Source organism: Syngnathus leptorhynchus, chromosome 6 (genome assembly GCF_054491065.1).
Source record: "Syngnathus leptorhynchus isolate UIUO chromosome 6, UIUO_Slep, whole genome shotgun sequence".
Lineage (NCBI taxonomy): Eukaryota > Metazoa > Chordata > Actinopteri > Syngnathiformes > Syngnathidae > Syngnathus > Syngnathus leptorhynchus.
Window position 1 is genome coordinate 5,796,762 of NC_141200.1, and position 17,496 is coordinate 5,814,257.

The 17,496-nt window shown below is 44.4% G+C and overlaps 1 protein-coding gene across 2 annotated transcripts; it reads right to left on the reverse strand.

Moving 5' to 3' along the window:
- Positions 1–742: 742 nt before the first annotated feature.
- On the reverse strand, positions 743–11,023 carry rfx7b (regulatory factor X7b). 2 transcript variants are annotated; one of them, XM_085914915.1, is made up of 10 exons: positions 10,693–11,023; positions 8,696–8,729; positions 6,813–6,898; positions 6,396–6,500; positions 6,175–6,297; positions 5,924–6,044; positions 5,461–5,541; positions 5,171–5,381; positions 4,381–4,676; positions 743–4,292 (listed from the first exon to the last, which is right to left on the reverse strand). In XM_085914915.1, the coding sequence occupies exons 1-10, from the start codon at positions 10,818–10,820 to the stop codon at positions 1,077–1,079; spliced, it is 4,401 nt and encodes a 1,466-aa protein (XP_085771041.1). In that variant the 5' UTR covers positions 10,821–11,023; the 3' UTR covers positions 743–1,076. The 2 variants fall into 2 exon arrangements, with proteins under 2 accessions (XP_085771041.1, XP_085771040.1); XM_085914914.1 differs by having other exon boundaries at positions 6,396–6,433; positions 6,812–6,898; positions 10,693–11,022.
- Positions 11,024–17,496: the final 6,473 nt, after the last annotated feature.

Consider the following 17,496-nt stretch of genomic DNA (forward strand, 5'->3'; position numbering starts at 1 on the left):
CTGCCATCGGTTTTGTGACGCTATATTAAATTCCTCTAAATGCAATAAGGTCACGCACAGTGCAATCGCTAGCCTGTACACAAAAAATAATTAAAAAAAATCATCTATGCCGTTAACACTGCAAAACAAACAGATGAAGGAATAGTGGTGAAAATATTAAGAGTAACAGCTGCCTTGATATGACAAAGACGCTCTGGATGGTTCTATGTTAACGTTAGTCTATGTACAGTCTCTCGAAAGATGGCGTAAGGCCTCGGACATAAGGCAGCCAGTCGTTGATTCCTTTCGATATTTAGTCCGACGAGTGGCCTGGAATCCCGTGGTGTCCCTTACTGTTTCATTTACTCCCGTTTTAGAAGTTACTCAACAGTATGCCGTTTTTTTAAGAAAGAAACATGTCGACAATGCTCAAGCGTCAATCAGTTCTCTGCTGATTTGGTTTATGAGAAAGTAGAAAGAATTTGTCAAAAATTCAGCACCTGGCAGCTCAAGTCGCTACCATTTTTAATATTTCGATATGGCGGGAAAAACGTCCAACAAGCGACACTACCGCTGTATTATCTACATTTGGTTGAACTGTACACACGTTGACGCGATGATTTTTTTTGGTGATGTCATATTGTGCCAAATCTCCTATCGCTCTCACTTCCACGTGTTTGTTCAATATTGCATCGTTGGGTTTGTTCTAACATGGAAGATGTATTTTTCTCTAAATGCTCACTCATTACTGCATGCTGAGCCATTAAAATCATTTTTCTTTATTTCCAACACTTGAATTTCTGGTTGTAGACACCGGGGGAGGCGGGAAATGGGAAAGGTTAACGGAACACCGGAAGGGAGAGAGAGCGAGAGCGAGAGAGAGAGAGAGAGAGAGAGAGAGAGAGAGAGAGAGAGAGAGAGAGAGAGAGAGAGAGAGAGGAGAAAAAAGCCTGGCACTTTTTTTTTTTTTTAACAGAACCAACGACAAAAGTCCAGACGAGTCCCAACGAACTGTAGTTTCAAAAACAGATATACTAGATACGCACCAAACGAACGAGCGACACGGAACAGAAGTGTTAGAGAATCAACGGTAAAGATCAGCCCAGCATCTCGACGGTAGTGGGCTGGTCTTTGCTCTCCAGCCAGTCGAAGCCGGAGTTCACAGTATCACTGCATATCTGCTGAAATAGCGGGTCGTTCTTCAGTTCTTCCAGTGTTGAGTCTTCATATTGTTCCTGCTGCTGGTTGGGGTCAAAGAGCAGATTGGGGTCCAAGGTGTTAAGGTCAGTGATGCTACTGGACAGATCTGTGGTCAGTCGGATGTCGTTTGAAAAGTCGGACGCCACCGCGTTAAGTTCCGAAGCCACCTGGCCCACCAGCTGTGAGCTGGGGTTGAGGGTATCGTCCCCCAGCAAGTCCTTGACGGTGTTGTTGAAGTCCAGCTGCTGCTGCTCGTCCTCCGCCTCCTGCTGCGTCTGCACAATCTCTTGAAGCTGCTGTTGCTGGTCCGGCTCAACGGCGCCCTCTTGTGCTTGGCCGTCCACGGCCGAGAAGCTCACTCGCTCCCCGCTGGCGTTAGCGAGGTAGCCGTGCTGCTGGAGCTCAAAGGCGGCCGGGCCGGAGGTCTGGTGTGACGTCCCCACGGCGAAGGCCGGAGTGGTTTCCAGGATTTGCGTAAGATTCATGCGTGCCGTGTAGTTAGACGGGAGGTTGTTCACCCCCAGACCGCGGACGGACTCGTCCCCGTCCGCCTCCATCTTGCTGAGAAGGACGTTGGTGATTTTGGTGGTGTTACTGGAGCCCTGCACGGGCAACAACTCGCTCTGCATCATAATGTTCAGAGGAACCGACTGGCTGCGTTGGACCATGCTGTGGACAGAACCGGCAGACTGGCTGTTGGACAGGATGCTGAGCACTTCGGAGGTGATGTTAAAGGGCGAGACGACGGTGAGGGTGGCGCTGGCGGCGGTGGTGGTCTGAGGGCCCGTGTTGCCGCTGGAGTTCCGCTGGCGGACGGCGGGGCTGACGCTGCGGCAGCGGAACGTACCGGACGCCGAGGAGCTCGGCGCTTTGTTGTCCAGTGGGGCCGGCACGGCGAAGCTCTCTTGTTTAGTGGGAGTGGTCGCAGCGGTTACTTGTTGCTGCACGGGGGAGATCGGCGCCAAAGAGCCGAAATGAGCCGAATCCGGCCTGCACTGAGCTTGAAAGGACTGGCCGGGAATGGCGAAAGCATGCGGTTTACGAAACTGGTCGTCAACCAGATCTTGGTAGCTAGGCAGGAGACCGATGCTGTGGTTGGACAAAGGTCCGGCTGAATTGCTGTTGTAGCGGTTATTGATCCACTCCAGTTTGGCCTTGTCGGGGTGTGTCGCCATGGGCCTCTGCATGGGCTTCACCGGGCTGCTGGAGACGATACTGGCGTCGTGGTAAGCGGTGATGCTGGAGTTGATGGGCGTGAAGGCAAAAGGGTTCCTGCACTCCACCGGGCTCGGGGGGACGCTGCTGCTGCAGTTGGACAGCGGCGTGCTGATTGGGGTGTGGCGACCTAGCGCGCCGTCCACGGGGGTGACAGGAGCCATGCGAGAGCACGGGCTCTCTCTGGTCAAGCTGTGGCTGAGGGTCATCTCAGAGGTAGGGGTGGGCGTCGGGGTTGGCGTGGGAGTCGGCGTGGGAGTTTGGACCGGAGTGGTGCTGCTGTGGGCGGAGTGGTAGAAAGCCGTGCCGGCCTGGTGAGCGTTGAGCGCCGAGTTTTGGTTGCCGGCCGGCTGGCCTTGGAGAGAAACGTCCACGCAGCTGCCAAAGAGACCCTTCAGCTTCATCTGCTCTTCCATCTGGACCAGCTCCTCTACGATACTGTCCTGCGTCATGTCGTCGTCGTTGAACGGGAAGTAGTCCATGTTGGGTTGAGCACCGGAAAAGTCAACCATCTCCTGCGCCAGGACCAGCTGGCCTGGCGTGTCCGAGGGTTGGGCTATGAGAGAAAGCTGCTCTGTAGCGGCTTGCTTGTGTTCCGCCGAGATCTGCGAGTGTTTCCGGAGCTCATCCAGCGGACCCTCCTCCCATATTGTGCTATTTAGTTCGCTCATCACAGCGGCATTGTGTGCTCCTGAGTTGTTTGGGATGACACGCGTGTCCGCAGTGATCTGCCGCAACAAGACCTGGTCCGACGACCCCGCCGCTTCGCCGCTAACCTGGGCGTCCCGTTTCACCATCAGCGCCTGCGGTTTGACAACAGTCGGGGAGCCCCGGATGTGCGCGATGGGCGAGTCCGAGAGCGCGAGGATCTGCGTCGGGCCGACCGAGGCGGGTTTCGCCGGCACTTTGCACGGGGCGCTTTCCGGTCGGGCTGGAGTTCCCGGTCGGGGGATCCTCTTCACTGCGGCACTGATACCAGGTTTAGGATTGTCAGCTGCAGCAGCAGGTAGCTGCTGAGATATAAAAACTCTCTTTACAGGAATAACATGAGACTCTCCGGTCGGGCCTGTGCGCTTTCTGGGACTCTTTCCATCGATGCAAGGATCTTTCGAAGCCGGAATAGTGATGGAGGAACCGCTGGTTGACATGTTGCCGGCTGAGTTGTGATTATCAACAGTCAAGTACAAGGTGCTGTCATGGCAGTTACTGTTATTGCTGTCCTGAATCCCAGCTACAGCTACCGAAGTGGAAAGGGATACAGAGTCGCTCCTCATCCGCAAGATCTTGTCGGGTCCTGGAGAGCACTTAACAGGGAAGCTTGGCTCACTCGCAGCCCTGAACTTTGCCACTCTATCCTCAACAGCGGCCATTACGGTCTTCTCCGCACTGTTGTAGGTTGCGGCTTCGGACACCTTGATGTCAGCGGAGGAGGTCAAACCCAAGGCCACGGCTCTGACCGCGGCGCTCAGACTCGCACCTTGCGACTCATCTAAGGCGGAAGTCGGGCCCATCCCGGCCGAGGCGGAGCGTACGACGGTGCTGCTGCTGGTGGTGGTGCCGCTGCTGCTAGGAGCTAACGCGATGGCCGTCATTTTGACCAAGTTGACCGAGCTGACGTGGGGATTGGGCATCACAGTTTTGATGGGGCTGTTGGTTATGAGCAGGGTGGGAGGGGACCGAAGTGTGATGGCGCTGGTGGCCGAGGGCTTGGGCAAGATTTGAGCGTACCGGGTGCCGTGCCTCGCCAAGCGGTCCCCCACGGGACTCGCTGGGATATTCTGTGGGGTTTTGGAGGACTGCTTAAGTGACTGCGTGACCACTAAGTTGACAGGCAAGACTTTTCCCTCAGTTGTTCCGACAGGACTCGGGGAAGTCATTAGCTGCCTGCTTCTCTGTACCTGGGAGAAAAACAAAAACACAGTGCGAGCTTCACTCACCCCATTTTGCAGTCAGAATTGTTCTGATCCTCCTACGACGGTTACCTACCGTGACTGGGCTGGGCACAGCTGCTACTACGATGCCTATGGTGGGCTGAGGGGACAGCAAAGCAGGGCTGCCGCAGGGGATGCTCGGGCCGGGGGTGCTGGCCTCCGTTCGTTTGACTTGCGCATCGCTTGGTAAAGGAGAGTGGAGCTTCTGCTCTTGTTGCTTCTTCTGGATCTTTCGCTGCAATTGCTGCTTTGCGTCCACAGAGGGCGAGGGCAGCGTCTTCACCTGGGGCTGGAAGGAGTTGGCCTCGGCCGTGGGCACAAACGCAGAGGCAGGTGTTGGCGTCTTCATGCCTGGCAAAAAAATTCAAGATTGAAAAAATTACAAACAAATCAAGTGTCCTTCACAGTCTTATGAAAATGACATCACAGTTGCTCAGGTTACAACCAATCACAGCTAGGTTAGTGAATGTCATGTGACCAAGCTCCTTAAAAAAAAAAAAGACAGACCTGAGGAGCTGTGACGTCATTTCAATCAAAATCAAGTGGCGACAGCGAACTCTATAGTGTAGTGCAGATTACTAACGCATGACTGCCCTCTACAGGTCAAATGCTATAAACCGACTTGAATGACATGAAATCTGGGAGGAACACGTTTTGTGTTTGAAAACAGAAAACATGCAAAAAAAAATACGAACGTTATCGATGTGAAAAATCAATTCATCATCAGTTTTTGTTGTTAAACCCCACACGCAAATAATTACTCCAACTCAAACTGCGACATGGCATTTAAAAATGTGATAAAGTACAATTCTAACTTGTTTCTTTGCAGGTCTGCTCATCCATACCTGTCGTGGGCGTTCCCGTCATAACAGTGAGCGCAGCCATGGACTTGGTACCGATATAGTGGCTATTCAGCAGGAAACGCGCCAGATCCTCCACGTTGTCAAACTGACGACTCAAGACCTTCTGGGCCCACTCGCAAACCAAACCGCAGGCCGCTGACCTCATTTCATCCTCAGCACTGGGCGACTGTCCGGCCGCCTCCATCAGTTCACACTGAAATGGAAGCAGAGCAGACGGCAGGTGAGTGAAGGAACACGTCACACTCTTTGGGCGTTAATACACAAGAACATACCCCGTCGCCTGATTTCTGCAGATCCAAGTTGGGTAATGACGGCATGTGAACAAAAGCTTTCTTTCTTAACCCACTATAACAATATGTTGGAAGGAGTTAAGGTTGATGTGATTTTTGCCATGAATTCTCATTACCTGTGCCGCATTTTGCTTTTGTCTTTAAAATAGACAACTGGAGCCAGAAAAACAGTGGCTAGATGAAATAGGTTGTTGGCGCCCTCCGGTGGTAAAATCATATAATGACGTTATGTTTTTGTTACTTGCCACTACATCACTACTAATTCATCTGAAAAAAATTGGATTCATGTTTTTTTTACTTTCTGCACTGGATGAGCAGCAGCTTAATTATTTTGTAAAGGAATATTTTACTTGATCTTAATTACTGAAATAATTTATCCTGAAATGTAACCAATGTATTTGGAAACCCTAATTTTTCAGGCAAATGGAAAAATTATTTGAAAAGGATATTTGGATTTTCCTCTCATCCCGAGTCGACGTGCCTTCATGTTGGGAAAGACATTCTTCATAATCTTCCCAAAGTCTGCTGCACTCAATGGATTGTAGCCGAGATTGTCACAATAGCTCCTGCAAAAGATCAAATCCAATATATTCAGGAAGTATTTCATTTATTTCTTTATTATACACTTAACGTTGGAGTTGCTGCAGTTAGGAGATGTATTTTTTTTTTTTTTGCAATCCTCAAAACCACACTTACTTGTATTCATCATACACTTCCTGTTTGGGGAGGGACGTCTCCGGGTGCTCTTCTAGGTGATTCCGTATCCAGTTGAACGCGTACATTTGCTGAGTGCGACTCGATGACATGGAACTCTGCTCGCTGCCGTGGTGCGAGAGAAAAAAAAAAAAGCAAAAGGTGGTGAGGCGGTGTCCTCCACTGGGCCGCATCATTTCTTGTTAAAACAAAAACTTGAATACCATAATCCAGGAGTGGACGACCCCCTCTCATTCTCAGTCCAATTGGGCACAATTTGGGGGTTGGGGTGATGAATAGATATGGGGAAACAAATGAAACACAGACAGCTAGGTATAGCAAAAGTCTACATTGATCAATGTTTTGGTTAACAACACAGCTGGCATGAACGTGGGATCGGATCACCCCCAACAATATCACAAAGCAGATCGAGAAAAAAAAAAGAAAAAAAAAAAGAGGCTTGAAATTTCTCTTTCCCATTTTTGGAGCATCTGAGATGTAGCAGACGATCTCATTTTAGACACGGAATGAGACAACAGTGGCAAATAAAAGTCAGTGTGAACCAAGCGGACGAGGAGGCATCGGTGAGAAAAATGGAAACCTTGATCCGAGTGTGCTTGTTTGTGACAAACAAGGAGTACCTTTTATCATTGCCGCTGCTGGGACCAGAAGGCAACTTAAGGTAGAGGTAGAGCTTTTCGATGTCTGTAAACTTCTCAACATCTTGCTGTGAAAAAACAAAACAAAAAACAAGACAAAGTTGATGAGATGTACTGAACTTTGGAACATGGAAGCTGTCTGTTATTTTAACGCAATCTGGTAACAAATCCTGATGATTTCATGTCACACAAATGACGGAATTTTGAAATTGTTTTTTTTTACTCACCGGTAGCAACATGAAGTTTGCACTAGTTGTGACTTAAAAAAAAAATTGCACTGGCCTGTCATCTAACAAGAATCACAAATGATGTCCATTTGTTAACACACATTTATTTCAAAGGATAAACATTTTGATTGTATGACTCAACTTCACTAATCTACAAAACTGTTATAATAAGCAAATACCCATTAAAACAATGAAATGACCTATTTCTCGCTACTTCAGTCTTGTCGGTAGTTTCCGTGGGGGTGTGCAAAACGAATTGAGAGCTCATTTATGTTTGCCAAAAAAGCTCAGCTAATGAACAGGTTTGAATCTGCGCGACACCATTTTTTTTATTTGCTCAGTCACTGATTGAGCCAATATTTGTCAAGCTTATGTATAATGACTGTTTTTTTTTTAACTTCCAAAGGAGCTTTAAAGTGATATAAAGCCTCTGGAGCACAATTTGTGCTGTCTGTGTGCTTAACGAGGACTCATCCAGCCAACCTGAATCTGTCAAACGCCCAACATCCTCGTCGGGTTCAACAACAGCCTCCTTAAATAAAATAGACAAAAACCGTCTTAGGGAGCTTTGATATGACAGCGTGTTCTGTCTGCTCAATTCACAACAAACCACGCTGAGGTAATTTTTACACATTGAACGTTGTTCTTTAGAATATTTTAAGATTGCATATTTGATTTTGTTGAAGACTTGCGCAACACCATTAGTATGTTTGCAAGATGTAGGGCTGCTTGATTAAAAAAAAAAAAAATCCCCCACTAAATTTAACAATTGTGATTTATCCTGCAATCTTTTTTCAAGGTTCCCATGTATTTTTTAAAATAAAATACAGAACAACAAAAATTAAGCATTTGTTTGTTTGTTTTTTTCCAGAAAACCTTTGTGCTTTTAAAATTGCATTGCGTCGTCAATTTAAAATTGTTCAATTCTTCAGCAAAACGTGGAACCTCAAAAGCGACTTGAGACATCCTCTGTCTGTGTGCTGTGCTTTGCTTTTTCTTTTTTTAACAACACTCCAAGGAGTAGCCTCATTAAGTTTAATGCATTAAGACTGAAATGTTGTCAATACTAGGGGCCTTATTATGTAAAATGGACTTTTTAATAGATTGTAAACTAATAGTTGGGTCTCCGCCCATCCATCAAGCGTGAAATTAAACAACCCAGTAAATCTTTTGTTGGCTGCCTATTTCCGAAAACATGCCTGTCTGCGAGTGCAACTCGCTCCATTTTTGCCTCACCATGACGTAACGGGGGCTAATTTAGTAAATAATCAACCTCACAGCAAATCTCTCACGGCAGACAATAAGGCGCTCTAAAACGGCCACGCTAGCTAGCTTGCTAACGGTGCGCTGCAATTTTACTGGATAACAGCTGATGGTGCACAAATTCTGAAGTTTGTGGGACTCCAAAATGTGTCACTTGGCGCACAATTTTAGCCAAACCTAAATTAAGAAAACCAAAATGGTGAAGAACAGCTATATTTTCAAAATAAACTATCAGTCAGCATTTATTCTTCAAACATGCTTATCTGCAATGTACCAGCATCCAGGCACAGATTGCGTTTGACCTTAGATGTTCCGCTGTTGTGTATGCGGTAACATGTAGGTAAACAAAAATCATATGATATTGTGGCTACTCACCAATATGCTGTCCACTTTTGATTGTACAGATTTGCTGCAACAAAAACATAACAAAATAAATATGGATATTTTCTTTGACTAGCATTGTTTCTTTTAGCCCAAATGTTGATCAACTATAACAATCAAAGATCTCTTTCCTCAAGGCCAGCTAACTACAAATGTAATGGACCAATCTTAAGCAACTTTGCTCCATCAATACAATAAAATAGAACAATAAACTGTTTAAAACACAACAACACTTGGACGTGAATAAGTGATGTCACTCTTTGTGAATACAACATCAAAGACCACCTAAGGAGGTCATGGACATTTTTTTTTTCAATGTTTGAAAGCACCCAATGAATAGTCCAAAAATTACACACAATCAGTTTGTCCTCATTCGAGTGTGCCATTTTGTGAATGCGCAACTCCAAAAGCCGAAATGTCGAGTCTTTTAATATCTTTACATAAATAATCAAACCCGAAAGATTTTGATTCCCTGAGGGTGTTAACAGCAGTCTCAAAAAGACCTTCTGAGCCCAAGGCATATAAAAAACATGTGTAAATAGTTATTATACATATACACACACACACACACACATATGTATATATATATATACACACACACATATATATATGTGGCCAATAGATGACATGCATTGGTTTAACAAACAACAGGATGAGGGTTGTACAGTTGTAACTTTACTGCCCTTTGTTCTGCGCCAGTATTCACACAAGCAACAATACTCAGGGACACCGTGAAGGTTTCTAGCACACGGCTGAGGTGACAGTTCACCTAAACTCGTTTTTCTCGCGTCACGCATAAACTGTTTATTATTGTGATTCATGTCAAACCACACTGCGTCCATACTTCTAATGTTCTGACCCTTTCAGCTCTCAGTATGATGATAAAGAAGTGGTCAAGTTCAGAGGTCTTCTTTCAGTATATTTCTAATGTCTAATAGCAAGACAACCACGCATACAAGCAACAAATGGCAGGCAGAATCCTCACAACTTCAAAAGCATCACTTTTGCTGAAACCCCTAAACAAGATATTTGTTGAGTTATTAACATTGCATGGTCAACGGTATCAAGCAATTTTCAACAAAATAACAGACTCACGTGAGGACAGTATCAATTTCTGAAAAAATGTGATATTGAGCACATTTGGACGAGAAGAGAAAATAAAACTAACCAAGCTTAAATATCACAAATCATGGCAAACTGTAGGAAATAAAATATTTGATTGCTATTAGGTAGTTTTTGCATAGAGGCATTGCACTTGCTTCAAGCATTTCATTAACGTTCAAATTGCAATAATTGTATATGTATTATAACGTGTTAGTAAGAGTTAATTACTGATAATAAGTAAAAAAAAACCTGGACGCACCATAATTCTTTAGGTGCACGAATATAAACAGTTTTACCACAGCAGTGTTTTTGATGCTTTATTTGTTTTAACAAATCGTGCTTTATATATTTCTATATGAGTCATTTTTACTCATTTAATGAAGCTCGGCTTTTGCAATGTATACGTCGTAAGAGTGAAAACTATCCACTCTATGACTACGTAATGACCGGTGAGTATTACGATGTTACTACCCCGCTACGCACGGCGGCAATTAAACTGCATCATATATGGAGCGAAAATCTCCCTTAGTGATATTTTATTCCAGATGTTGCACTTGGCTGTGACACCTGTCAGCAGCCCCACGGGTGGACTGTCATCGCTATCATGGCCTCCCGTGGCTCCATGCTAATGATGCGAGCTACTACTACTGACGGAGGCGACGGCGAAATGTTTTTTTTTAATATTTCCACGCAAACATTCAGATCACCTCTCAGCAGTCTCATTTCCGTGTGAATCGTGGCAACACGCGTTGTTTATTTGCAGCCGCTTTGTGCAGCTCGTCCGCTGCTAATAGATGCGCTAATGACGGAGCTAGCGTGGAGGAGGAAGAAGAAGAAAAAAAAAAAAAAGACACCGCAGCTACGTCGGGCTGCATTTCCATCCTTACCAAATTGAATTCTTGATTTTGAACTGTAACGCGTTCGCTTCAGGTCCCTGGAGTCCCGGCACCAGCGCTGGAAGAGAGCCGAGTCCGGAGGCAGGCTTCTGATCAGCTTGTTGTTGATCATCAGCCATCACGGTCGGAGGGGTGGTGGGGGAGCTTTAACAAGCAGGCCGCATCTCCGGCAGAGCACAGCGCCGCACCGGACCCACCGCACCGCACCGCTGGCTGGCTGGCTGGCTGGCTGGGGCGGGCTCAGGCAGCTAGGGAAGCCCGGCGCGGTGCATGGTGCCTACGAACACTGGGCAGCGGGAGGGGGGAGGGAAGCCAAAGGAAAGGAAGGAGAAAATACGGAGGTCGGCCATGCACCAGGCATTTCGCAGAGGTCCCTCCGCTACCTCCAATAGCACGCCTGCAGCAGCCAGCGGCAGCCGAGGACTCGTTGCCTGCGTCAGGTTGCACGCTGGTAGCCGAAGACTACCGGAAACAGATCTGATTTGTGCCTTCAAATTAAAATCAACGTAATGCTCTATCCTGAACGCCTTACCTGGCTAGGTTCAAGTAACCAGTACAGAAAATACATGTTAGTATTGTTACTTCTTGAGTACTGATTAATGCAAAGGGCAAGGTCAACTACACACTTGTGAAAAACAGATTTGCTCAAATTCTAAATTCGGGGGGGAACTCACCTTATGGCTATTGTGCCTGCGCCATGGTTTAGTCATGACATTTGACCTCTACCACCCCCCTCACATTTCCAAATTCACACCAATACCAACCAAATAGGAACATGGTCATCCAAGAAAGTACACAAATCTTACTGGTGAGCTATTTTTAGACCAGGCCCGCAGGCTCTTAATGTGCTCCTTTAGGTCTACCATGTGTGTGGCTCCAGTCTTAACTTCAAGTATTAAAAAAAAGTTTTTTTTCTTTCTGGTTCAGATGACTTGTGGGAGGGCATTTGTGAGTTGACTTGTTCAATTTGTAAAGCATTTTATAATATTCCTGCTAACTTTCAAGTCCATTTATTACTTCCCTCCCCTTGACTGCGGTAAAAACAATAACAAATAATCCGCAGTGGTGACATTTATTAATTGAAACATGAAAACGTCAGTCAATACGAGCCATTCGTATTTTGAAAATTCAAACCGGACTTGGGTGTTACTTTATATGAAGCTTGACCTTGTTTATTGTCTGTAATGTCGCTATCTGCCAAGAGAGGCGGTGTTGTAGGTAATAGTTCCAATGACGAACAGACAAACAGGCAGGATGAGATATTAAATCAAATCACTTGCTCCAAGCAACTCCAATTTGAGATCTTCTAATGTACTTGTGACCCTGCAGTCTTGATGTTAAAGAAAAAGAAAAAAAAACGGAGAGTCCACATATTTCTGGAAAATGTTCTCCTCTCTACACTCTCTCTACCTCGATTCTTGTAATATGAGGCACAGTTAAAACCCCCATAGGTCCAATAACCCCATAAGACCAACTGAAAGAAAACAGAAACATGGACCACGTTTGTAAATCTGCTTTAAATTACTTTTATTTTTTGCACTTTAAAAAAATGCACATTAACAGTCAATATAAGAAAGCAATAAATTAGTGTAAAGATGTCATTGGGGAAACATTTTGGTGCAAACTCATAATGATGTCAGTAAATCATCAAAACAAGCCCTAAATACACGACTTATTTTATAGTGCCATCTGTTGATGGACGAGGGTAGTGTTACTCCACTGCGCATCACATAAAACTTGAGGGGATCATTTCGAAGTTGAAGAAACATGTCGGAATATATAATGATTATCTTCCTTCCTTCCTTTTGCTTCGCTGAGTCCAAATTTTAGTAGTTCCTTGTCATGTTTGTGTTGTGTGTGCAGATCAGACATCTGCTTTGATGATCAGTCATGGATGATGAACCTGGATGATGGCAAAACTTGCAAACATGTTGACGCTGCATTTGGAGGACTAAAACAGGCCCTACCGGGCTAATAAACATTACATTCATGTAATAATAATGATAATAAATATTATTATTACATGAATGTAATGATAATAATCATTATTGTTATTATGAAAACCTGATGTCAGAAAAACAAGAATTTCTGGGGGGTTGTAAATGTTTCATCTTTATCATTAAAATAATAATATTGACATTATTACATACTTTTTTTCCATTGTTATAAAAAAAAAAAAAACTTTCCATATTTCTGTGTTTAGAATAATCATGTGGTGTGTGGCATTTTGACTCCATGTATAACCAAATTGGCACCCTCAGTAGAAAACCTGACTTTTCTTGTGATGTTATTATGGAACTTTGGGCCTCCTGGACCTTTGCCTTCTAGTCCCACATTTTAGAAGAAAGAGTCTTTTGATGATCCCCAACATTCCTGTGATCTCCAAACGCCTGCACATTACAAAAGCGACATTGTTAGCATGCACAGTAGCACCCACATGTCTGAAATGTGTTGTGCATGTGTGCGATCCTTTGTCACGGAGGCAGGCGTGTTTTAGGTGCGCCGTAAAGCGATCAAGGGGTGATTTAACACTGGGGTGCATTTAAAAAGTCCAAACCTGAAAAAAAAAAAACATTTGATGCAGAACCTTGTCATGTGGCAACCATATATTCTCGATATAAGTGATGGAACACTTCCTGTGTGAGCTCTGGATTTGATATATTTTTCCTCCTCTGTCTGAAATCAGTCTGATTTTCACAAGGTGTCACACTGGTTTGTCCAACCTTGTTGACTTGTGAAGAACACCAGAGGTGTGAAACCATGACACTTCTTCTGAATCTCAAGAAAATGTGTCCCCCCCCCCCCCCCCTCCTCGTTTGGTCATTGTTTTCTCACTCTATTTTTTGACCTTGCGTCGTCGGCTATTCTGGACTGATTTATGTTTCTGTCAATCTCCTGTCACTTCCCATTTGGGTCGAAAGGTCGCATCTCAGTGGTCCTTGCCCTTGCTCTTTCCTCCAAATGAGAAGATTTACGCAACACTTCGCCTAACGGGGCCGCCATGTTTGCGACGGTATCATGGCAACGTCTCGCCGTATCTCTTGAGCGCAGCTTGTTCGCCACTCAGACGGCATAGATAGACAACGGCGGGAATCGTGTTCATTGCAATTAGGATTTTATTTGAAAATGATCATCAAATTAGTAAGCAAGCAAGGAAAATACAATATTGTGGTAATCATGTATTTTTTTATATTTTTTTTTCCATTCCAAAATGTCCACTTGGCCTTATTTGTGACAATGCTGCAGCTTTTCCCAGCTTTATCTTATCCTAGCATATAATGTACATTGTTTATAAATATAATTACATTTAGGGGCCTGGAGAAAATACAATTCTGAGCGATCACATAAGAGTGAGCTTCCTGGCGTGCTCGCTGGATATCCAACAGGTCACACGATAGACTGTCAACAACTTAAAGCCGCCAGTCTTCCTGTTATAGGTGCACCGCAGAATGTGGGCCAGCGAGGTCACGGCGGCGCAGAGGTGGATGAGTCTAGCTCGCACGTGCGCTCCCATGGCTGCTCCAATCCTCTTACAACCCCCCACTTCTTAAAGCACTCAGGCCAGACAGCGAGATCAGCTCACCGCATTCACGTCTTATCCCAAAGACACTGCAGATCCCCGGCACAGAGTCACGCCAGCAGGTATCAAACAAACACCGCTTTGCCAACAACAGGCCGACACAGTTTTCTGCACTAATATTCAAATCCTGAATATTCTAATATTCCAAAGATAATTTGATCTTTTGCATGATGTCATCATTTGGATCGTGCTGAATTTAAAGGAGTTGAAATGAGTGGATCCGCTTTCATTGGCCAGAGAGTAAGTTTGCTGTGTTCACTCCCACGACGGCGCAACTGGGCTTATGAAAATACCAAAAGAAAGAAAAGTATCCACTTCCATCAAGCATAAAAGGAAGGAACTTTTTTTCAAAACTATCAAATGTTGAGAGATGCTCTTCTCGATCAGGAACTGTCAGATGCTCAGGGTGTTGTGAGCCGGCGTGCTACCAAAACTCTTGCCTCTTTTTGCGCAATGAACAAAACAAAGGCCACAGGGGCTCTTTCTAGCCGCGCCGGTTTTTTGTCTGGAATCAGTCCTGAAATTTTTCTGACACAGCTTGTTGGTTTACCAGATGTAGAAATATGGGACTCCCTTCAGTTGATGTCACTCCCGCAAGGAAGGCAGGCCGCCCTGATCATAATTCTTGGCTTTCTACGGAAGGGCGGATGGGAAATTGTGATGTCATCAACCTTGGCGCGGCGGGACGCTGGAGCATGCGGAGCCTCAGGGTGCCACGTTCGGTGCCCGTGCTTTGGTGCCCTGTAGATGTTGAAATCGACGGTGCGGTGCTGCCCGCCTGCGCTGCACCTGGGTCCCAGCATGCTGATTGATCAGTCTGGTCATGTGGAATGTCACCATCTGCTCCCCAGTCCCACTCACCCCTTCTTGTGCGAATGCCAATCACTGGCAGGAAGATACTTATTTAAGCCATGTCAAATCAGGCGCATGACGAAGAGCGCCGTGCCAACCGCACTTGTGCACAATATCTCACTCCAAAAAAAAAAAAAAAAAACGGTTCCTTTTATAATTCCTTTTTCAATTGTGCATCCATGAATTTGCTCCGGAGGCCAAATTCAACAATCTGTGATTTTACAGATGGTGTGATTGTGGGGAATTTGTTTTGATCTCTTTTCTTTTAGTTAAATGTTGAGCACGGCGCCATCTTTTTTTTTTTTTACCCCCCAGACCTCTCAGATGCTCATTTTTTCGGCCTCATAATGGTCAGCGACATATCAGGGGGCCATCAGGAGTGACATTCTTCAATGTAGAGCGTTATAACCAATGACATTTCAGCCATGGGAAAATAAAGATATGCAAATTTGAACTCATTAACATTTGCATTACCTGTTTGAATAATCGCACCCCTGACAAGACTGCAATTAGCTAAGATTGATGCAAAGTTCAGGGTTAGGCAACTGTATATATTTGCTCTTGGATCATTTATCCACTGGGGTTCGTGCATGTGTGTGTCTACTATCTAAGATGGGAAAACTGATCTCTGTCAGTGGAAAAGGTCATTTGGTAGCTGCTGCTGTTCCTGGCTCATTGATGAGGAAGAAAAAGTGAACCTTTATTTCTGACACTACTAAGTTTTGTTTTGAACAACAAAATAAAATCCAAGTAGTCCTTCGCAATTAACTGCAGTGATGAAGACGGAGCGGTTGACCCGCTAACCCAGTTAACACTAGCGTGAAGAGTCAGGATTAGATTTTGTGGTTCGCACAGCTCACCTCCTGATGAGATTGAGATCAACGCGGCGCCGTTTGAGTCCAGTCAACAGTGCTGGCAAACAAAGTGCGCTTTCATTTTACCCCAAAGGTCAGTCAAGGCATGCGTCAATAAAATATTCAAGACAGCAAGTGCCTTGCAAGTGACCATTTAAGATTTGATTAAATTTGCTTAATTGTAAAAAATACAATAAATTAGCCGACTGTTATTCTTTGTGTATTATTTTAATGGGAAGCTGAAATAATTTTTTGATACCACAATTGTCAAATTGTATTTTGTTAGCCTACTAGCATAAATGATTTTGAATTGACCATGTCACAATATCAAGTTAAAACCAAATCTAAAATCAAACTATGATTCTGCACAAAGTCTAAACAATTACATTATTTATGTTAATGTCGGATCAATTTGAGATTATTGAATTTACTATTTAGCCAACAAAATACGTCAACAAGACCACCAAACAAGAATATTTAAGTAGAATTTGTTTGATGTTACACTACTTCAAATGCCATCTTATATCTTCTCTGATAATCAAATTCAAAATCACAAATACACATAAGAACAAACAAATTCTACATATTTCATGTCCATTGTATTGACAATTTTATTGTGTTGTGGTTCAAAATGGTTGTTGCATAAGGGTATGTTTGTATAAAACTTGTTTTTATTAGAGCAAGGCATCGGACTTGAGGTTTAACCTCCTTGCGGAAGTTTGCGTGTTCAAGTGCCACCCATTTGCTGTTCAGCCAGACAGCGTGAACGACTTCTAGCCCAGCCGCCACACACGTGCGTGCAATCCTGAATCTATTTGTAAATGTGGGTCAGACAAGGCTGTGTTATCCCCCATTTACCTGTCTAAAATGGGCTAATCTTTGTGTTGTCATCGCTCCTCTCTGCTCTTAGGGCAGCTTTGATTTGACACAAACTCTTTCCTACTTGTCGGGATGGGAATCGTAGAGTCATTATTTTGTTAACGATGTAGTAATTTAGCAAAGTGTACTCCTTTCATAACATTATTATGAAAATTATGAACATGTTTACTATGCTCTGAATCATTTTGCAGGTAAGATATGAAATAAATAAACACGTAACAACAATCAAGATCCAGTGAATAAGTAAATTCCTGCCAGGAAAATTGCATATATATAAAAAAAAACCTACAATGTTTATCTTTAAGGTGCCCAAAAACTCTCTTAGCAGAAAAATGTGTGCATTGACGTGAATATTCCAATTCCTCATTATGACAAAGTATTTTTGTATAATTATCACAAAGAACAATTTAGTGCACATCTATTTTATTTCACTCCACACATGCACACCTAAACTAAAATTAAGATGTGCAATGGAAGTCTATGGTACAAAAAGTGTGTGTGTGGGGGGGATGCTGATCATAGTCCTGACCATACATCAGCTAAAGTCATCAAATCCTCTCTTGGCCACCCCTTTCTACTGCCTGTAATGGTCCAGCCCTAATTTGCATACGTCGTCTGTGGGAAGCTGCA